The following is a 24,441-nucleotide window of genomic DNA, read 5'->3' as shown; positions in this document are numbered from 1 at the left end:
AGTCAATGAAGTATAAAAATATATATGGCCTTTGAATTATTTTTGTATATGAAGAGGGAAAGCGAAAGAAATTAAGATAAAACAATACATAACCGGAGCTTGTGCTATTAAATAAAGACCCAAAATTCCCCTATCCAGTCATTACTTCTGGAGGAGGATCATCCTCATCCATTCCCCTCCTCGGCAAATGAATGCGGTATATGTTGTTTATTTTGCAGTTAAATGGTATGAGAGAAGGAATTTATATAAAAATAGTATATACAACTGAATTCTGTTATTTCATTCCGTAAGTTTTGACAAATTAGTTTGACTAAAATTTATTGATTATATCAAGTTACCTTTAATGTTTAAGGGAAAATGTGAGTTTAACAATTTATAACACAAACTAGACATAGTATATCACAGTATTACTTGTATTTTATGAAATACATAATATTGGATATCACTCATAAATCTGTGTGTATCAGACAGGAGGATTTTTCACTTTTTAAATAAAAAATATGCAAGCTTAATTAAAACTGTATTTTTTAAAGCTATTTTTATCTTATTTTCAAGTTTTAATGATTCTATGATATAATGTTTTACATAAAATGTTATATTATTGATATTAACCCCACATTATTCCCTCTCCACTTTCCCCACCTGCGGTTATAATGGACTGAGCTGTTCTCGTAGAGAGCCACTGTGGGAAAGATCTGCTAATGACAAACGTGGTCCTCATTTCGGTTGATTACTGTTTTTACTCAGAACTTGAATCTCAGCCTTAAAGTTAAATATCGAAAAAATGAAGGAAGACGAATTCAACGGGCAAATAAAAATGAGGGCAAATGAAAGAATTGAAAAATCCTCCATACGAAGATCTAGATAAAATGAACGAAATAAAGGTATGCGCGTTTTAGTTTAAATAACTGCAGAAGCATTGCCAATTCATTTCGGCACTACTCAGAATGCTCTATCATTATTGTTCACGTATCTTTACTTGATATCATCAAAGTGGATTGAACGGATCTTATTAATACTCTTCTTCAGCGATTCACATTTTATGAACATTATATCGACTCATTTTTATGAAATAAGGGAAATATTTCATAAAAACGGAGGGAAAGTAAATTAAATTTTGATTTTTATGCATTTTCAAATTATATATTTTTATTTATCAACAATTATATATAATACAATAAATATAAATAACTGATGCTTATTTATAAACATAGGAAATTATTCATAGATATATAAGCATGCTAGCATTAATTAATTCATCAGTAAGTTCAATGGTGATAATGAAAGGATTAATGACAGTTATTATAACACACACACGCAGTGTTTAAGCAGAGGCCGAAGAGAGAGAAGACACCTTCGAATTTTAAACGCTTTTATTCTATTCCGGGAAGCATAATTTATGTAAAGAAGTGCGAACGAACAGGTGTCCGTTCACCAGCGATACAAGAGCAGAAGAGCGTGAAAGAGGAAAAGCTAAAAGAATAGAAAATAATTTTCTCGGTCGTTATATACAGTGAGATTCTGATAGGGATTTCTTTACACGTGTCGATTTAGGTAGAGGGAATTTAGGTATCTTTTAAAACGAATTCGCTTGGCTTGACAGTTTTTTATCCCTTTACTCGGAGTGTGGGAACTTGTCGACTTCAGCAATTTTAGTACTCGTGTTGAATTAATTAAATAAAAAAGGTGGAATTGTATCAGGAAAAAAGAGAACATTTTAGAATGAAGTTAATATTCGCTAAATTAAGATAAAACTTTGGAAATTAATTAGAATTGAAATTATATTTTAAAATATCATTACACACACGCACACGCACACACATTCTTTCTGTTACCAGAAAATTTTTAATTTAGAAATTAGATTATTTAGTTTTTAATAATTGATGTAAAATTAGTGTTAGCAGATCAAACAATTTGAAATACTTAAAATTCATTTCTATTAATAAATGTGTTAATTCACAATTTTATTTATAATTATGCTTGGACGTGGCATAACAAGTTCTTCATTCTTAAATCTAGCTAATTTGTTTTCAAGACACTGTTAAAGCATTTATCTTCTGCATTCTGCACTTTCGTAATTTTTAGTGTTATTTCATTTATTATCTAAATGCTTGCAAATACTTGAAAAGATCTTTTCCAAGGCCAATAAATTTAATAAAATTATGATTTGAATTAAGCAATGAATACAAACGAATGAATTAAGCACAACTCCCCCCCCCCCCACACACTTCATAAAAACTGCGTTAGGACGCCGCGTCATCATTGTTCCAAACAAAGCGAACAAGATTTGTATAGTAAACCTAAGAGGACCGGGAGATGGAGCCCCTTAATGTTAAAAGAATACATCTGCCGATGAATTGAAACAAAACACCCAAAATCATGAAAATAAAAATAAAAATCTTGTTTTTTTAATGAAACAATTTTTGAATGAACTTCTCGAAAAAAAAATCAAAATTTAATATTTGTTACTTTAGATTCATCATTAGAAAAGCTTTATAAATTTTAAAGAATAGTCAATCGCAGATTTTTGAAAATTGGAACTATAAGTTTACTATTACCGTCATCCTCTGACACGTGGGAAAAGAATATTTTTTTTTAATAATTATTATTTTAGTGGCAGCTGTCAAAAGAAAACATTTAGTTCACTAATTTTAGTTGACAAAGGAGACCTGAATTCTATCGATGTTCATATTGTAATCTACGCTATAAAAATAATTTTCTGCTCACTCAACTTCGTCTACAATGTGATATTAACTTCTGAGTTATAGTATTTCTCCACAGAAATGAAACGCCGGTGTCAGGCTGGTTACATTTTTTCCTGCTGCGAATATTTTACCGTTTCCGTTCACAGAAATCGAAGGTTTACACACACGGCGATAAAATTTCAGTCGCCGTCGTAAGAATTGGCGTAATTTTATCAACAAACAAATTTACTTTAACCGTATTATTTAAACTATTTAAGGCTTAAGTGTCATTTGAAATGAATAGAGTGCACAATCTATGTTAATTCTTATTTTGCAGTCGAATGAAGAGGAAAAGGGAAAAATCGACTTAGTTGGATTTATTCAATTAATGAAAAAAGGGATGAGTTAGGAGCTTTTAATACGTTATTTGAAGATTTGAGGCGAAAGAAATTGGCATTGAAATTCTTCAATTACTTCAGAATATCGAAGACTTCCTTTGGTAGACTACATGGGTGGTTAAAAGACATCAGCACAAAAAAACCAAAATGAGGAATTCCATTCAGCCTGTAGAAATGCTGGCAACAACTTTTGAAATGTATAAGTTGGACTATTAAACTGCATTTGAGTAAAATAAATGTTTCAATTACAATTATTTTCGTACATTGTTATTATAAAGTTTTGATGCAATGCCATAAAAATATGCAAATACGAACGGAATCTTACAGATACGTTTTATACATATAAATATACAATTAGAAATGAATATACCATTAATATTAATATATATTAATCATATAATTAATATTATCATTCAGTTGGGCTAATGGGAATTGCCGACAGTAAATACCGTTTTATTTTTGGCTTGCTAGGCACAGAAAGTCCAGAACTGTAAATAATTTTAGTTATTTTACAATAAATAAAATATGCCGCTTTCTTATTTGAAACAAGTATTGCAAGAAAAAAAAAATGTTCTTCGTATTATTTTTATTCACTTGTAAAATAGTTTTGATTCATTAGAAATATGTTAAAAGCATAATGAAACTTTTTTGAAAAATGGAATATTGTTACTAATTTTCTTGAATGAGATTAGAAGCAAATATAAATTCTTTATTTGATTTTTGGGAAAATCCTATATCAGGGGAAAAAATAATAAAATAGGCATACCAATATTTATTAATTTACTTAAAAAATTGAACACCTGAGTTACAAAAAATAATAGACCTGTTACGAATCCTTTCACTTCTTAGATTTAATGAAAGCCATTTTATAATAATCATCACAAAACTGCGACCATGACGCTAGAAGGCCGAGTTTCGGTTCTCACATTACTTCAGGAAAACAATCCGTTTCGTTTTTAGGTGATTTTTTAAACCATCGAAATGTCTAGCATTAAATCTCTTGCATCTTTGAACTCTTATCTAATATCAGATCTCCTGCATCTATAAAAAAGCGCTATCGGAAAATGTGTTTTCTGGTCGGCCAAAACGTATTCTTTTATTTGATGCACCGGAATAAATCATATTCCCCATTTTTATCTATTCATCTCGAATAAATGATTCGTAAAATAAATGATTTAATACAAAACTGTCTTGTAAGTTTTTATAGTTTTTAAAACAGAAAGTTTCGGTTGTTAATATTTATAATTAACTAATACCGACAAAATAACTAGCATTTAAATTTATTTATAAATGTTGAATAACTAGTATTTTATTTCATTGATTTAACGAAAATAAATTACATTTTCTTCTACCTTCTGACAATTTATATACACATGCAGTATTGGCGATGTAAAATAATAATTCGCAGGCTGTTGAATTCATCTTTACATAAGTTCGCATTTATCGAATTCTAGCGAAGTTGGACGATCAGCTGGTTGGCCAATCATATTAAATAAAATATACTCGACTAGCTTTTAGAAGCAAAGAGAAGTTCCTGATTAAAAATATGATGACATATAATGATAATTTTAATAGAAGATACATATAATTTGAAAGATTTGTTGAACAGACCAAACAAATCACACTGAGGGAAAGCGTTGAAGCAAATCATACATACATTTTTAAATCTCTTAAAAAAAAAAAAAAAAAGACAGAAATTGACAATTTCAAACTATATCACTAAATAGATGTTTTTTTGTTTTTGAATTTTAAAATGATGTAAAAATTATATTTGCGTCTTTATAATATTTCAGGAAATCATCTAAATCATTATTACTTAATTGCAGTAAAATCTTGATCAGAGGTGCATCTACAAAGTATACTCCTGTCTTCAAAAGACGTACAAGTGCGGATGAATGGGTCCAACTTACCTTATAAGATCTATGCCATCCAGGTCTCACAGTGTGCGTAGTTTCGTAAAACATCCTTATCGCGAGTTACTCAAATCCGCGGCAGGGAGATGAAGCAAACAAAAATTTCCAGCGCATCTGTCACAAATCGCTTGTTACTGCATCCACAGGTGTGTGACAACAATCCCGCTACAGGGTGTGAATAGCTCGCACAACGCAGTGCTTGAAGTAGCGAACCAATAGGAGGCTTAGGAAGATGTCATGTGGCCTCTGAGTTTTGCGTCGAACGCGTTCTTCCGCTCCATATTAAGTAAGCAAAGTTTCTTCCGCCGAGGTCTACCCCCATCGCGTGGAAGGTGGACAGGTTTGCTTTCCTCCACGGCGGGCACGTGAACTTCGTGGCTTCTTTAGAATTCGTCTTTTTACGAACTTCGGCTTTTTTCGACAGTGCTCCATTATTGAAACCTTCCGAATTCAAATATGGTTATAAATTCTAATTTAGTATTTGTACAAATAAAAAATATTATTAAAAAAACATTTCATGGCATTTCATTCAGGATCAACTTCTGGAAAGTGAATTTCAGCACGCTCCATCTAAAACTAAAGTTCACTCTTAAAATTCTTTTTCATCAGCTAAATAAATCAAACCCTTGTAAATATTCATTCTCGAAAACGATTAAATACAATAGTAAATGGAACAACGAATGAGGAGATACATAAAGATTTCAATCGCCATTTGAATGATTTGTAGAAAAAAAATCCAATAATGGTATTAAACGAGAGAAAAAAAAAAGAAAGAAAGAAAAATACTATAAGAGATAAAGACGTTTAAATTAAATTTAGACTGAATTTTGAAGCATAATAAAAGAAGAAGAAAAAAAAAAAAAAAAAAATCTGAGATGATGCTTCAAAAAGTTCTGATAATATTCTGAAACCTAACAAACGCTTTAATTTGAAAAAATTTCTTTAAATAATCCTTATATATATATATATATATATATTTATATATATAAGTTATAATATTAAGCTACCTTAAAAACAATATAAAAAACGCTTTAACATTTTAAAAGATCAATTAATCTCTAGCTATCGGGGTAGAGGATTCACATAATGTAAACTTCCATCGCAACAAACAAAGTAAATGGTGAATATGTGCTTCAGGAAGACCTTTCACTTATTCGAATTCTAAGAATCGATGTTATCTTTGAGTAAGATGGAATGTTCAGGAATTTTCGCATTATTTTCAGCATTTTTATTGTGATGACCATAATTTGAATCATGGACATTTAGGAAATATCGTAACATGATCATGTTTTAGGTTTAATTAATTTGTTTTTTTTTTTTATTATTATTTACTCTTAATTTTTTGCTTTTACATTCGGAAAGATAATTCGATGCCGGTATTCTTTTAATATATGGACCTGTTTATTACAGCAAAGAATAAATACATGTAACTGTTTTAAGTTGAGTTTCCGTGAAGAATGAATCTACATCTTTTTAACATTCTGTCAGCATTTTTAACAATTAAAAGGGAAAAAAAATGTCAAAATGATGCCCCGTCTTGAATGGTGATTGAGAGAAGACATTCGAGTGCAAAGGATTAAAAACATGATGTGAACACACGCACAAAATATCACAGGCGCAGTAACCAAAACAATGAAAAGTATTGTCGTAAAAAATGCAGAATTTTTTTAAAGATAGATACTATCAAGATATTCTATCTCTATTAAAGATAGAAAAAGAATAAAGTGGATGAAAAAATAATTTTTGATTTTTTTTAAATGGTCGGTGAATGGTTCTAACAATATTTCGAAATTATTGCAGAAAATATTAAAACTCGTTTTATTTTTAATTAAAAATCTAAAAATCTTAATGAGCACCTCAACTCAAGATGTAGGTGCCCTTTAAATCTGTTTACATCTCACTTTGAGGGCTTCTTACATCATGCACGTCGCACGACCTACTATCCAGCGCATGCGCTTGAAAAGAAAAATGTCCTATTTTTATGTTATTCTAAAAAAAAGTATGTTTAAACAATTTTGAACGAACTTTTCACTTTCAGTCTTTTATATGCGATCGTCAAAATCCACTTTCATCGACAAATATCGCTGTTCGCCTGCTCCATCGGAGTCTAATGGAAATGAATTGATTAAGTAATAATTTTGAGCGATCCTGATGGATGAGGAAGCAAGTGATCTTCGCTTTCCATCTTCACAAGCATGAAGACGCATGAAAATGTTTCATTTGCAGTGCCACCTGAAGGAATTCAGCTAGCAATGTTATTGGCAAGAATTCCAAACGAGGAGCACACAAGTGGAAAAAGAATTGAGATTCTTGAGTTCCGACCAACAGGTTTTCCTTACCAAACACATGACGAAAAATATATCCTTTTTCTGTAAGATATATGAAGACAGTTTTTTTTTTTTTTTTTTTTTTTTTGTGAAATATTCTATATAAACCTGCTGGCCTCCTGCCAGTGCTGTTTTGTCCATCAAAATTTTACTTCTAAATGTTGTTAGTTTACTCGCTGTACGGGGAAGAAGGGGATTTTCAGGTTCTCAAATAATTCGAACACTAGAAACGTTTGATCCTGTCTTAAAAAAAAATAAAAATAAAGAGAAAATTCTTTACCTTTTCCCTTCAAAAACTGCAAAGTCGGTCAAGGAAAAAAAAACATACTAAAGCGGCGGGGCATTTAGTACAAAGATATAGTCTGAACATTCTTTTTTCAGAGTCTAAAGAACAATAGAAGCATTCAACAGAGGAAATGGATATTTCGTAAAACCATTTAGTCGGTCGTCTTGCCCTCCCGGTATGTTCCCAGGAAATATTTATTTGTGCAGTGTCTAGCAAGATTCTGAAGCACTGGTTCTTAGCAACACTTGCGCATGCGCCATCAGTAGATGGTCAGAGACATATTTGAACTTGATGTTGCTAAACACATTTTTTCTATTTTGAAGACCACCTGTGGAGAAACTGCTAATATTTTCTTTCAAGACAATGTCTTGTGTTCCCTTTATTAAACCTTACAATTTTACTCAAATTGAGAGATTTAAATCGATGCTCATCAAATTTGAGAAAGTATTGAAGAATAAAATAAAAATCCGTTCAGAGAGGTGTTCATTTGCGTTCGGAATGAGATGACATGGCTCTAAAAGGGTCACTGGACTAGAAGCATTCTGCTAGAAATGACACAGCTGTTTTACATCACTTCACTTGCTAGTAATCATAGATTTTTGAAAGTCAGCTCTTAATGTGTTAGAGTTCCAAAATATTGCATGCAAGTGCATTCTAAATGACAATATACCCTTTTAATATTTTTTAAACTTAATTATCATTTAATCGATTGATTTTAATTTTTTACAATTACCTTGGGCAATATTTAATAGTGAATTAGATAAATAATTGACTTCAAAACTTCATGGTATTTATGACTAGCCGCCTTTGGCGACCAGCCGGTTCGCTAGTATTAATGCTCACTAAAATGTTCAATTAATATTTTATGTCACTTGGTCTCAATAGGCTTTTCAGAAAAATAATTTTAAGCTTCAAATTTTGATAGTCATATAATTTACTTATGATATTTATGTAGAGCTTAAGCCATTATGTTCATTATACTAAGCATCTCTCTCTCATTTTCTATCAGCGCCCATAAAGTTTAATTTTAAATTAAAGTGGAAATGATGAAACTAAAATTAATATAAAAACATTTTCCACTGAAACCAAGCATATAATTTTTTTAAAAAAAGAGAACCGGTAGCAGAGTCGTTCGGCATTTAAGTCCGACGTGCATTACAGAATAATTTTCATAGTTTATAATATCTCAAAGAATTAATCAAGAAAAACTTCATGGATTTATCGAAAAATTCAGTTTTTATTTTTATTTTTAAAGGATTTAAATGACGTCAGTAATAATATTATTTTTATTATGGTTTATAAATATATTTCATAAATTATGCTTACATTTTAGACAGTCTTTTGGTTCTAAGGAATCATATTCTTCAAAATATTCTTGATATTCCAACTTTTAAATAAATTAATAAACAAATCGATCTTATCAAATCTGATTGTTGAATTTTGAATATTACAATTTTATAACAATCAACATAATAATCTAGGACAATCACTCTTGAGAAAACATGGGAGATGATTGGCTTTTTTGAGACAATTTATGAAATAATCTAAAATTGGCCATTTTTATAGAATTGTGATATTCAAATTTTCATAAACCGGTCAGCTTTAGTGATTGATTTAGTTGATTGGAGTGCAACTCTTTTTATTTGAAATATTAGCGTCTCACTAATATTTTGTTAAATAGGATTCATACGGCAGAGGATCTATGTAAAAATTTAAAATTCATAATTCATCAGCATTTATTGGCTCAATTTGCACAAAATATAATTATTTATTTCATTTAGACCACTTTCTTAACAGATGTATGTCTTTTGTACATTTTAAATCATATTTGCCTTAAATAAAACTGTTGCACTGAATTAATAATATAGGTATTACATTATTATCATCAAAATCATAGAAAACGTTTCTTTGTATTTATTTTTTAAAAAAATATCCTATTTCATATTTATTTTGTTGCATACAGACATGTGCTGAAAATTACACTTTTCTAGGTTTAAGTTGCGATGATAGTAAATTTATTCTTTTTAATTTGAACTTTTGCCAATGTGATGGCAAAGCATTGATAAAAGTTAATTTCTTTCCCACTGACGCGTAACGTGCTCCTGCAGCTTAAATTTTATTTTTATTTTGTGCGAAAGAAATTGTTGAAAAATATGATTAAGTTATTTCTTTTTAAATTCATTAAAAATAGAAATTAAATTTATCTATAAAAACATTAGAATCATTGAAAGGATTATTTTTTGAATTTCATCTTGTTGTAAAAAACTATTTTCCGCTGTAATACTTTCTAGAATTACACCGGAAAAATACAGAAATTTTTCTTAATTTTCAATTAATTAAAATTCTCATTAAAAATTAAAAAAAATAGCTCCTAGGTGTAGATTCCCCACCTCCAAGGAATACGTGTGCCAAATTTGGTAGCTGTAAGGCAAATGGTGTGATCTGTAGAGCGCCGACACACACATTCTGCTTTATTATATGTATATATAGATAATGTAGTATAGTAAAATGGACTATAACACTGGAATGTAGTAAATAAAAAAAATAATTAAAACAGACTCTTATTAAAAAGTGGTAAATATATTTTATTAAAAATCTGAAAAGTGAAAAAAAATCGAAAAAGTACGAGGGTATAAAAGAAAATGTGATGAGGGCAGCAAATATCGTAGAAAGGAAAATTTTCGTTAAAAAATTCAAATTATGAATTCCAATTTGTGAGAATATTTCTATTATTTTTCGCGCTTTCAAAAATTTTGTTTTGAACCCCAGGGTTTTTAATAAAAATTCGTTTCTACTTTTTGGTGCACTAAGAAAATGTATGTTTTAAAAAGAAAAATATTTTATTAACCTTATTCTAAAAGTCCATTGCTCTGTTTCAATAAAGAAATGACGAAAAGAATCGTAGGCAAATGCTTTTGCTAATGACAGCAAGATTTCCTTTCCAGCCGATGGAGTAGGGCGACTCGTCCCAATTGACACGACTCATTGCAGCACCACTTCCTTTATTCAAAATACGCATTCCGAGATGGAGGTGGAACCTGGATGATACCTTCTGTTGCGAGGTCAGGGGAAAAAAGAATGCGCCCATAATCAAAGTGACGGAATAAGCTTCCTGGTTTAGAGACAACAGTACCTCATATCTGCAACTGTAGTGTGAACGATTGTTGGTTCAAATGCATACAGAGCTAGATTACGACCGTCAGAAAATTAACATCAGTTTCGGCTTTCTTGGTAATAAAATGGTAAATTGCTATTTTCATTAAAAGTTATTCAAATGAAAAAATTTCTTCGAAAACGCAGCGCTCTGTCTTCTAATCAGATAATAACGATATTTCTTATCCTACATATATTTCGAGAGTCATGTTGGATCACATTTTCCAAAGAGATGAAAAAGAATAAAATCCAGTATCAATTTCGAACAACATAGTGGATGCGGAAATCTTGAGCAGCCGGAAGAAAGATCCAAATGTGTTCTATCAAAACTGATGTTGGAAGAGAGTTTAGAATCGCTACTGTTAAGGAATACATCTGTTAGGAAGGTCAATTGAGACCAAATCCCGTTATGCTAATGTGAAAAATAAACTGGAATGTTCAGAATATGCTCTAAAAGGTTGTTTAATATGATAATTTAGTCAGAACTAAAATCTTCCTTCGAAAAACTAGGAAAATATTTTCAAAATAAAACATCATTATCAGATCTCAGTTGAAGTTAATAGTGATGGAAAAATATATCCTCAAATGAAAACATTGATAAAACAATCCAGGAATTCATAAAAAAAGATGATCTTGCAGAAAATTAGGAAATTGCCAAACCGAAAATTTTAAGCCCAAATATTGTTTTATGCAATTTAAAGAAGAAGCTTACCGAAAGTGAATTGATTGAGGGACTCGTGATTGTGAAAAAATTGAAGTCGTGAAAAAGGGACTCGTGAAAAAATTGAAGTACGTTATTGTTAGAGCTTCTTATAAGTAAGGCGGCGGAAAATATTGGATTAAATCTCTTGATGCAAGTTCTTCCCAAAATGCCTTGAAGAGGAAAAAATAGCATATATCGGAATCGTTTACATAAATGGGCACAGTTCCAAAAATTGCAGGGATGAAGAGTTGAAAGAAAGAACTACAAACTATATAAATACTCTTTAAATTATATAAATTGTAGAAAAAACACCTAAGATTCTAAACAAATTACTACTCGAATCATTCAGCCAAAGATCGTAGATGCAAAATAAGACAAACTTGCAAAAATCAAAAGTCTGTCATGAGCTAAGCAGCACTGCGTTTCTTAGTGCTCACTTAAATCTGTAATCGCAGCTACCTTGCAAAGATTGCAGTTGAAGGATTTTATTAAGCTGAGTGTATATATATTTGGTATAAAAGTTACCTTTACAGTTCAGAAAATTCAGCAACTAAATTTTCTTTAAACCTTCGTAAATTCCTTTTTTATATGCATACAACATAATGCATTATTTCTCAAAGCATTTCCTCTCAAGGCAGATAGAAAATTGGTTGCATTTAGAATAGAAATAGATGATAAAAGCTTTATGACCCATGGAGGCAATGGTAATCTCAGTTTTTAAATTTGCAAAATGAAACAGATCGGTATACAGAAAGTTGTTGCATTCAGAACAGGAACAGATAGTGAAAGTTTTGTAATCACCCAGCTCAATAGTAACCTCGAGTTATGATTTTACAAAATAAAAACTTAAGGTCTTTGTAAATACCAAATCCACTGCGTAACCCTTCTTTGCATGGAGATGGAAATTTCCATCATAACATTTAGTGAACAAAAAATTGTACTCAAAACAGTTGTACTGTAAATGGGTCGTTGCAGGCAACTGTTTTACAATCATGATAGCAGGTTTGAACTTGTTATTCCGCTGTCTGTTGTGGTTGGAAGCAACGTGCGATTTCTTGAATATTTTTTATAACTAATCTGAGATTCTTTTTTTTTTTTTGCTAAAAAAGCGATAACGAGTGGAGAAATTTAGAAGAGAGGGAGATTTTATACCGAGCTTAACATGTCCATTTGCATGATGAGAGATGTTTTCATCATACTTTTAATTATTTTATATTATATATTTATACTAGGATTTTTTAAAACATTTTTCCTTTCATCTAGAGCAGGAATTATATTACCCTGGTTTATTTCACAAAAAGAAAAGAGAAGAAAATCGTGTAAAGAAGGATTAAATCTAAAGAGGAAGTGATGATGTGCGGCAAATCATAAGATTGGTCTGTGACTTAGTGAGTGATCAAAAACTGTAACTCTTTTAAAGAAAAGAAAAGAAAAAAACTCTGTTCAAGAACCAAGTGGAATCCGTTGAGAAAATTTGATGATGATAAGAAATATACCGACTGATAGGATAACAAACTATGGGATAAATAATGGAACCTATGAAATAATGGATGGTAACAGAATCAGAGGGAGGAAGAGGAGATAAGATTTTCTCTTCCCTTTCTGTATCATCTTAGGAATAAAGCAATTTTTATTTCAAAATTATGATTTCCTATAAGATCTATTACACGTATATGAATCATTTAAGAGTTAATCATTTTCCTAAATGCTAAAGTTAGATTGGTGTTGGTTTCTGGCGCAAGAGCCATGCTTGGCTCTGCTGCGTCAATCAAATGGTATACTAAAGTTAGAGATATTTAACTTGTGCATTTCATAAATAAATGCCAATTTCTTTTTATTTTCAAGTTTTGCAATCAATGCATGTTAATGTATGCTATTCACGCGATATAACTACAATAAATTTGTAATTTTAGTTACTTTATAGATTAAATAATTGGAATAGCCAGATGTGTCAGTGTGCTTTTTATAACGAATAATAAAATAGATAATAGCTTCATTAGCTTCAGGTTTTAAGATTTTTTTCCTGGCAAGAATGCAATATTTAAAAATGTTTAGCAGATTTTGGATGAAAAATTCTTTTGTCTACATTATTATTTTCTTACTTGCCGCCTTTACCGGCCAGCTGGTTCACCAAACATTTTGTTCTCTAAAATTTTCATTTAAATTATTAATCTCGATTACTCTTAGTTAAAATATGCATCTCGGTCTTTTAATAGCTTCTTCAGTAATATATTCTTAAACTTTAAATTTCGATAGGCACATAATTCATATTATTATAGAAGCTTTACAATATTTTATTCCTTATACTATATATATCTGTAATTTACTATCAGCTGCTGTAAGATTTAAATTTGAATTTGAAATGGAAGAAATGAAATTTCAATAAATACGAAAACATTTTTTCTGAAACCAAACATATTTGAAAAAATATGACTATAGAAAATTGAATCCTTTCCCATTGTAATTATATGTGTACCACAGAATATTATTTTCCATAATTTATGTTAGATTTCAAAGAATTATTGAATAAAAATTTCTCTGATTCATTGTAAATTACTGTGTTACTTTTAAAACGATTTAAGCCTTTGTACTCGGGAAAGTAATCTGAGGCAAAATTTTTAATCTAACACAAGGAATTGCTTATTGCTATGGCAAAAATATTTATTATAATTTTAAATTGAATTTTACTGAATAATCAATCTACATCTTCTTACCATTTTTTAGGTATTTTTAAAAAATCAAAATTAAAAAATAAATAAATAAAATGTTAAAATGATACACCGTTTTGAATGGTGAGTGAGGGGCTCCATCCGAGTGCAAAGAATTAAATGCGGTAAATAATATTTTATTTCAATCAATAAATGTTCTATTAAAGACAATTATGAAGTTAAATATTGACGTTTCAATCTTCTGCGATCATTCTTGACCAAGTTATAAAGTTTTGAATATCATTACTTTAGGACAGTCAACAATTTCATTATTTCAGAGTGTATTAGTGTTGGAGAAAGTTGAAGCTTTGATTGGAGTATTTTCTTCTTCAAAAACTGTCGATGAAGAAATCTCGCATTTTAAGGAATAGAAACTTTTTTCACGTTCATTTTTTTATAGAAAATATTATATTTCATATTTATATTATTTTATACCGACTGAACATTACAGTGCTGAACATTTCACTTTCCAAGATTAAGTTTGCAGTAAGGATTACAATTTTAAAATAATTGTGACAATATAGAGTACAACTATCTTGCCCTCTGTAAGGCAATAGTTACAAGAATCCTTCTTAGGACTCTGTGATATTCTATCGCTGAAAGGCAGGAAATCTCATTACCAATATGCGTCCCTTCAAGATTACTGGAATTGCAGATTTAAGTAAAAGTTAAAGATTCCATTAAGCTGCTCAAACTAACTTGAATTTAAAGTAATCACACGGAGTTCTGCTTCATGCTTTTTTATCATAGAAGGGATGTTATGTATATTTTTCATAACAAGATTAACCCCTTCCTCTAAAATGACGAGTAAAGCCCGTCGGTTTTAAGTGCCATGCAGTACAGTAACGAACTAGACTCGTCATTCGTTTAAAGTTACTGTTGAATATGATAATAAATAATTTAAAATTTCTCTTGCATTGAATCCGTGCTACTTTTATCATTTATGTTGATATCAAAGATCACTATCACCATTAGAATTTCTTAGTACAAATACGTCCAATTGGTGTCATTCTTATAAACTTTAGATTCCACATCAGTCTGATCAACATATATTTTTACTAAATTAAAAGCGTTAGAGTGTTGTGAAATAAATGGACGGACAGAGATAAAAGTATTGCGTCCAATTGGTGTCATTCTTATAAACTTTAGATTCCACATCAGTCTGATCAACATATATTTTTACTAAAGGAAAAGCGTTAGAGTGCTGTGAAATAAATGGACGGACAAAGATAAAAGTATTGCGTTCAATTGATGTCATTCTTATAAACTTTAGATTTCACATCAGTCTGATCAACATATATTTTTACTAAAGGAAAAGTGTTCGAGTGTTGTGAAATAAATGGACGGACAGAGATAAAAGTATTGCCGACTATGAAGATCAACGTAATTGGAGAGATTCTGAGGAATCGAAGAAATAAATATACCTCATACTGATAACGAAGCTGATGATAGGGAAATGTTTCTAAGAAGACGAAAACGTGTTAGGCTGCTAATAAATGATTCTGGTTAATGTTCTGGACTTGTAAACATATCATCAGAAGAATGGATTTGGAAAGAAATAATGTGCTTGAAATAAAGAAACTTACAGAAGTACCTGGTGTAGACACTCTGATTTTGCAAAAACTAGGTGCTAATTAGAAGCCATTAGAGATTTTTGAAATGTTGAAGATAACTTATAAAAGTGTTACAACTTAAAAAATTATATTGTTATAAGAATTATAAAATGAAACAAGTTTTTTTTAAAAATATAAATTGAATGATTATTGCTTCCACAAATTTCATTGGAAAGATTAACAATAAATAGTTGTAAAAAAATATTAATTAGAAATGCAATACTTTGGAATGGGAACGTAAAAATATTTTCCATCCAAAAAAAATTGCTTAAATTTGCAGAACACCTGGAGGTGTTAAAGACAGAATTAAAAAAAAAAAAAAAATTGGCATAACCATTTAAAGTTTATCCTCTGTGGCATTGAAGTGTGGTATAATGATTCTGTGAAAAAAATCCAAAAATTTAAACATGGGATTGCTTTGAATGAATTGCATTACCTCTACTAATGATAAATATAAGCCAGTGTGTCTGTGTATACATCGTTTTAATGATGCCAATTTAGTTTCTATAAAATTCTTCTAGATTTAATTAAATCTTAAATAATTTTAGTATATTTCACAATAATATTTTCATTGTTGTTTATGAAATCGAAATTCTTTTTATTGTTTTATCAAATATTTGATAGCTGGATTTTCTTTCATTTTCGAAAGTTAAAGAAGAGTTTTGTTTACTATCTATGTATGACGAATAAAAAAAGTGACGTTAAGAATACCACGAAATAAACCGCCGTAATAAGTTAATAATGTGGAAATTGATCTCCAATGGAAGAGTTCATATGCACATTGAACAGAACATATGAAATCCTATAAAAAAACATAGCTTTAATGACCAATAATTTGATGGGATTATTGATAAAAGCTTTTATCTAAACAATTTAAGTGAAATTTAATTGGTTAATTAAAGAACGAAATATTGACATGCATGATGTATAAATTTATATTAAATAAATACTTTTCACTTTAGGTAGTTCAGTTGGTTCGCCAGGATTAAGGATTCATAGGAGTACAAAGCCAATTAAATATTTTGCATAACTTGATCTCAATAGCTTCTTCGGCAAAATATTTTTAAACTTCGCATTTTTATAGACTGTAGCTCATACTATTTTAGAACACTTACACCTATCTGCTATTACATTGTGCTGTGCATTTCCCCAATTTCGCTTTTATCACTATTACAGGAAACAGCAACAGTGTTTGAAAATGGGAGCACTTTGAAAGTTATTTTGTAATAATTTCAGTATTGTCACTTCTTGTCGATTTCAGTTTTGTTGTAATATTGTTGCATAATTTTCAAATATACTTTTTAAAAAATCATTTAAACTCAGAAAAAAATTTACATGGTAATTTTATTTGTAACATTAAAGTAATATATTTTTATTTTAAAATGGTGCAAAAGAAAATTTTCTGTAACAATATTATCGGACATATAGGTTTAAGTAATGGTAAATGCTAAATAAAATAAAGCAAATGAAGAACAATGTTTATTAATCGAAAATAATTCATTTTCTTGTATCATCTTGTATTTCATGTTCTCTACTTATAATAATAAAAAAAGTGTGTTTTACCGTCATGACCAAATTGGATGATATTCGCGACTGAGCAATCTTAAATGGAAAAAATTCTTCTTTGACAAAAATTTATCTTTCTGAATATTTATTTAATATAATCATATTTAAATAAAAATATAGTAAGAATAAATAAAATTCTTGAATATCGACTTATTATAAAATATAAAATTAAAGAGACATCTCTAAAAGAGACTACAAGTTTACAGTGTTCGAAAATTTATTTCAGGACCGGATGATGATTTTCAAATTTTGTCAAAATTCGTTTTTGTCTACCTACATTGATAAACATCGATCTACATCTACTTACGCCGATTATTTCCAAAATTGCAATGATCATCGGCCGATTTTCGCTGGTGAGAATACTTCAAACTTCACAAATTGCATTGGTTGCTTTTACTTCTGAGATGAGAACTCAAACTGAAGATACTTTCATATCTTACTCGGAAAAATTTGTTTAAAAAAATAAAAACGTTGGTTAACTTTTATTTTCTGGTGAGAATCGATGTCATAAAATAAGCTAATCGGCCACTTTCAAGCAGGAACGACGTCTGCATGTTTTAACATTTATTCGTTTCTTCCAGCCTAAATTTAAAAAGAAAAATACAGGCAGCATCCGTTAGCCCGGATAGCTTGAGAATTCCAGTGCCTGTAAGTCCTGAGCCGTTTTTCAAGGGCGAAAACAGAATGGAATCGCCTTTTCCTTCACTGGAGGAGTACACCTACTGAGGTATAATTGAAATGCGTGGTCAGTTTTTAGCCCCCATGTGGTTGTCGTATGCGGTTTGAAGGAAGGGATTTCTTAATTTGTTGCTGCTGAATTTACACTTACATGTGTATCGCCAATTTTAGATGCATTTTTGGTTTGTACTTGATCGTTGCTACAGAATTAAGAGTAAATTTAAAAAATAAAATAAGGATAAATTAATTAAACATAAGATACTATGTTTAATCGAATCTCCTTCAGATATTTTTTTTTCAAACGTGTATTTCCTTACTTATGAGGTAGGAAAACTTATGATGATAAAAGTACATTTGAGATTTTAGAATTATTGTTTCTTTAATTATTTTTTAAATCTTTAAAAAGCATATGAAGATTATCATGAAGTCATCAAAGAATGGGAAACTATTTTTGCAACAAAATTTTGAAAATTCAAGCTTATTTTTTATTTTATAATTATTAATAAAATAATTTAAATTTATTTATTAAAGTAAAATTAGGAATGCTTTTATTTGCTTTTGAACTTACCCGAAATATTTTTACAGAACTTTGCAATATTAAATAAAGTGTTGGTGGCTCGAAAAACTGAAAGGAATCTAATAGAAAGATTTTTAAAAATATATCTTTAAAATTTATTATTTTGCCAATGTAAAGTTTAAAACATTTATAAATGCCAAGTATCAGCAGTAATATAAAATGCAGTTTGTAAAAATCTCTTCCTTTCTGCATTGTATATTTAATTCCCTGAAGAACTAATTCAGTAAAGATGATCGCGAAGGGTATCTTAAGACAATTTCGCCTTCTTTTGCTTCATCAAAAAAATTCTGTTTTCATATTAGTACATAAAGTACATAATTGGGCGGGGGGGGAGGTGCACTGGTGACATTTCTCTGAAAAAATATTATCGTTATTGGTTCCTCAAATGATCATTTCATTTATTCTCATAAACAAATCTGATACATGTAGAATTTACAGCAATACATGTACAGCAATTCAAATTACTCTGAATTAAAATTAATATTTTTTATTTAATTTCATAATTAAACCATAATACATTTTATTACAAACAGCAAAAATTTTGTATTTGTATAAAACTGGGAAGTTTTGACCAATAAGGTAAGAAAAATGTTAAGATTATTTGTACTTTTCAAATGCATGTAGATATTTATCAATCGGTTCATGATCTTTCAATTATTTTCACACAAGTTGCATCGAAATTGAAACTGAATGCATCAAATTTTACTTTATTTCTAAATTTTATGCAGCAATTGATTTTAATTAACAGTCACCATATTTTTTCTAAAATGTGTTAATTGTAAAAAGGTGAAGAAAGAAACAGTAATTGTTGAAATTTTTATTTAATATCTAATTGAAGTTTTTTGATAATGCAATACATTTAGAAAAATCGATTTGTAATTAAATAAGGTATCAGAAAAGAAAACACGAGGAAACAGATTTTGAAAAAATATTTCAATAATCAGTGTGAATAAAAATAAGTAGAGAGGAATAAAATAGATTTTTTAATTGATGAATATATTTAAAATTTTGATATCTTATGCATAAAACAAAGTGAAAAACTTATGGCAATTGCAATAAAATGTTTTAAAAAATCCAATGATTGAATTTAGTTGTTCTTAACTGATAAATAATGTTTCATCCCCTTAGTTACTATCGGACGTGTTCTTTTCCTTCGCAAGCATAGCAGAGTTGAAACACCGCTCATGAATCAATGTCAAGGTTTGCGGACCCCAAATAGCGAGCACACGGTGCACTCTTCGCGAAATACCTATCACCCTTTAGATTCACCTAAACGCCTCAAAGCGCCTGAATCAGATCCTTGTTGGACGAGGTGATCTCGGGCGAGTTAGGGCTCATAGGGTTAGACCAAATCGTCATCATTTCACTCTCTCTCTCTTTTTTCAAATTCTGCGTTGCCACCAAAACTTGGAAAAGAAATCAAAATTGGACACCGACGCAAACGAGTCTCTATCTCACGACAGCGAGAAGATTTTGCCTGACTAGAGTTTTTTGGAGGGAAATAAAAACTGGGCCTTTGAACGGGATGCTGTTACTGTAAAAGATTTAATTTGATTTAGTGGAGTTTTGTGACGCAAAAACCATTCTTGATTATGCTGCGCCAAACGTATGGTATTAATTAAAACATTGTTTATCTTTCGTAAAAGAGCTAGTTTTATGATTTTAAAAAACTTTTTTTAAATATTTATTTCATTATATTTTTGAGCGATGATTCCGTAATAGCACTGTGTTGTTCCTCTACAAGTCACATCGTTTGACCTACCAAATATGGCATTTTCAAATTTTAGCGAGTATATATATGTACCTAGGAGATTTTTTTTAAAACTTTAACTGAAAATTAAGCTGGATTTCTGTGTTTTTTTTTTTTAGTAATTTCCGAAAATATTATTGCATAAAAATACATTTTTTCACCTTTTCAAAAATGAGAAAAAAATTTATGATAGCAATGTAACTGTCCTATTAGTTTTTCATAAATATTAGGAATATTTTTAAAAAAACATGAAACCTTTGACGACCAGCTTGCTGGCCTAGATTGGTGACGTTTTAGACTATTAAACGATAAATTCGGAATGCACTTTTTAAATTTCAGTTTATTTGACACTACTTAAAAACATGACTTTAACTGAATCATTTTGAAACAAATTACTGTGGACACAAATTAAAAATGTATATACTATGAAATATAAGTGGAAACGAAAATCCTATTTCGGAATAAATGATAAAAAAAAGAAATTTTTAAATCTTAATTTTAACTTTGGCAAAAGCACGCGATTCAATATTTTGGTGGACGAGTTCGAATTTCACGATATTAAAAAAGCAACTGAAGTTAGCATTACTCATAAAAGTTTTTTTCAAACAACTGAACCTAACATAACCAGTGAACCTAACTATCTTAAATTATCTATCCTAACTATCTTAAATTAAACTGAACCTAACATAACCACTGAACCCAATTATCTTAAATATTATTAATAAATTGTTTTATTGAGCAAATAATTTGGCTTTAGGAGGCTTGCTAAGCAAAATTTAAAAGCAAACTAAGAAATCATTAGTTTTTTTTAAAGAATAATTTAGACTTTTTGTTGAATCGTTCTTATAGCTAAACAACAAGGGGAACAAAAACGTGCTAAACTGAAGAGTGTGTTAAACTGCATTTACCATAAAGAAGGATAAGCATTGAGGATTCTTTGAAGTTAGTGATGACTTGTGGATTTAGGAATGATTCTATGGTTAAACTTTAAAACGGTCTTTTTAAACCACTAGAGATGGAATTTATACTGAAAAAATAATGAAAGAAGATAATTTTACAGCTCTCTGAATCATTCAAACTGAGGCTTTTCACATGTGTGATAATTGGCTAATTTACCGATGTATATACTCGAACAGGAAGACAGTCGAAGCTTTGACACATCTGTTGTTTCAAATCTATTTTTTAGTGAAAGAGACATATACAAAATTTCACTTATCTAGCTTGTTGCTTTTTTGAGTTATGATCTCCCTTAAACATACAGGCGGCCATAATTATAACAATTTGCTCCATCTGATTCAATGAGATCTAAATAGTGGGGATTCATCAAACTATAGATCGGCGATTACATTGCTTTCTCTTGGTGGTGCTTTGTATGTGAAAAAAAAAAATTGGAAAATAGTAGTGTCAGCTTTTATGCACAAACAAACGTTTTTTGAGTGGAAATAGAGGAAATCTGTTCCCTTCACTTTAATGGGTCTTCAATCAAAAAAGAGTTGTATTATTAGAACAGAAAGTAAAATGCAATATCTATCATAGAAACCAAGCAAGAAAAATTTTCAATGTTTGCTTACAATATGCGGCCAATTTCGGATTTCCACAGTGTTCAAATTTCTATGAAAAGGCTGGACAAATTGCCTTTGAATTTCGACTATGCAATAAGCCTGTTTGACTTTCTATTTCCCAATGACGATTTGATAACGAGGATACATTGGGCCAGCCAGAATTTGATCAAATGAAAGTGAGGTGGGCTTATCTATTTTTGCAGATAGCTGATGATGATTTAAAATTCTTTTCCGTAATTTTTTTTTCTCGCTTTCTACATATATTTGTAAAAGTGGCATGTGAAGTTGGGAGAATTTAAAGTTTAAAAAAAATCTCAAAATTCTCCGCAAGTTCTCTGCTTACAGCCTGAAGATTTTTAATCAAATTGTATTAAACTTATAAAATACATGACAATACACTAACACATTACTTTCATATTTTAAATAACTACTTATGGAGAACTTTGGAGAAAAATCAGTATATGCAGTGAATCATTTCTGACTCTGTTTGGACGAAACATGCTTCATTTCTTTTCTTCATTGAAAGTTAGAGATTTTGGGCAACTTTTATAAAAATTCCAGCTAAAATCTATTAAGATTCAGAAAGCTATCGTCATTACAGAGAATTGATTTTCATTAGCTCTCTTAGAAAAACAAAGTAAGGAGACATTTCCCATAAACTAACATTTTTTTTAACATGAATCTTTGGATGGTTGTGTTGAATCGTATGAAGGCTTAAAGTATGCTTAGTAACCATGCATATTTATAAAGTAAGAACCCAATATAAATTGCTGAAAATTAGGTATCATAAATGACAGTAAAATTTGTTACAGCATTTTCATTATTAGCATAAGCAGTAGAAAAGTGCTATAACGTAACTAGTAATACACTGTATAATTAAAAGCATCCAGACTGTTTTATCCTTTGTTCATCCTCAGATGCGAAAATTATTAATATAACTCCACTGACGGGCCTCTTCTTGGAAATGAAAGAATGTTTATACAGGAAAGAACACTTTTAGAAGCTTGTAAGATCGATTACTGTTGAGAACTCTCTATAGTGTAGCTCGAATTCGACATTCTAATTTATCCAAGATGCGTTGACGAATTCCAGAGTCCGGAATTCCGTGTCATCGAAAAATTCGGCCTCCAGACTTACATGAGTAAATGTTATTCCTCTTCAAAAAAAGCTCCTTGTTAGAATCACGTGTACCAGTCTTTTTAGAAACTCTGCTTTTCCGATACTACAAGTTAAATGGATCAATTGGAATATGTGAAATGTGACATTTACCATATCAAAGTTGTTGAATTTGAATACGATGCCCCAATTTGAATGAAATTTTGCATTTGGTTCTATCATCAGAATATTAGATCTGAATTAAATCCTCTGAAAGACTGAACATCTAAACGCCTGAATGCCATTAGCTAGATAAATGGGATCTTGCCTAGGGTCTTGGCATCATAAATGTAAAAACAAAGCATACTCAATTCTCTTCGTTATAGGAGGATGAGAAGACAAAATACTGTTTTCCGCCTCTGACGAAATCGTCTCATGGACTTCTTCGTCTCAACGACGGCAATCACCCGCAAAGTAACCGTCTTCTCGTGAATCTCCGCAACGTGAGAAATCGTGACGTCCTCCCACGCCGTGATATCGAGGATGTTGTATTTGGCACATAAAGCGGGCCGGGGATTATTGTTAGAAGTGAAGAATTTAGCTCACAAGATAAACTTTGATGGCTTCTATTTTGGCAGAGGGTAGGAGCAACACGTGTGTTTTTGTTTTCGGAATCGGGTCTGAGTGTCTGTATGGCACGGGAACAGGATGTCGCCTGATTGATGCCCCGAGAGACGGAGATTTCAATACGCCTTCCACAGAACACCATTTTCCAGATCAATCCGAAGAGCCATTTTAAATCTCGACATGAGGAAGGAAAGATATCATGCCCCAGGTGTTATTTACATTTTGTGAATCACTGGTTTCAAGTAGGCCCATTTTAACAGTATATATGCTTTACAATCTGAAATAAGTTGCTTCAATCAAAAACAATTTCCTTTCAATATCTTTAAGAGGTTGTGAAACACGAAACGAGATTTTTATTGCACACCAAAAGTAACATAAGCTGATTCGGGTATGCAAGGCTTAAAAATAATGAGTGAGGATTTGAAAAAATGTCTATGCTGTTCCGATTTAATTTTAAAATCCACTCAGAATGAAAAGAGAGAAAGAATATGAATGTAAGGCGCAGCTTGAGTAAGTAAAACGTTAAGAAATTCCATTAAAATGATATCATTGAAACACGTTATGGTGAAAAAATTACCTTAAAATTCAGTGTTTTTGATAGACTTTGAGTGCTAAACACGCGTAAAATAATTTTATCATGCACAATTTTATAATAAATCGTAAGTCTATTGCGCAAACATTTTGTTTTAGTACGAACAGCACGATGTTATTCATATGAAATTTTTAAATATATTCGATATTTTAATTATAATTAGCCTTGTATAAATTTTATACCAAAAAAAATAGAGTTTTCTACGAAAA

At 30.3% G+C, this 24,441-nt stretch overlaps 2 protein-coding genes across 3 annotated transcripts in view; both read right to left on the bottom strand.

Moving 5' to 3' along the window:
- Positions 1–24,441, bottom strand: part of LOC129980925 (BAG domain-containing protein Samui-like) — an 80,843-nt gene that overhangs the window by 34,356 nt on the left and 22,046 nt on the right. The window contains exon 1 of one of the 2 annotated variants that reach the window (XM_056091415.1): positions 4,993–5,210. The exons of the other annotated variant lie outside the window; for it this stretch is intronic. Within the exon in view, the coding sequence (XP_055947390.1) occupies positions 4,993–5,046 (54 nt within the window). The 5' untranslated portion in view covers positions 5,047–5,210. Of the gene's footprint in view, positions 1–4,992; positions 5,211–24,441 lie in introns of those variants that run through there. 2 annotated transcript variants of the gene reach the window in all.
- LOC129980926 (T-cell activation inhibitor, mitochondrial-like) overlaps positions 1–24,441 on the bottom strand; it is a 181,393-nt gene that overhangs the window by 135,048 nt on the left and 21,904 nt on the right. The gene's annotated exons all lie outside the window — the stretch shown is intronic.

Source organism: Argiope bruennichi, chromosome 8, assembly GCF_947563725.1.
Source record: "Argiope bruennichi chromosome 8, qqArgBrue1.1, whole genome shotgun sequence".
NCBI lineage: Eukaryota > Metazoa > Arthropoda > Arachnida > Araneae > Araneidae > Argiope > Argiope bruennichi.
Note: the sequence above shows the minus strand (reverse complement) of the source record. Positions and strands in the feature narration are given on the sequence as shown.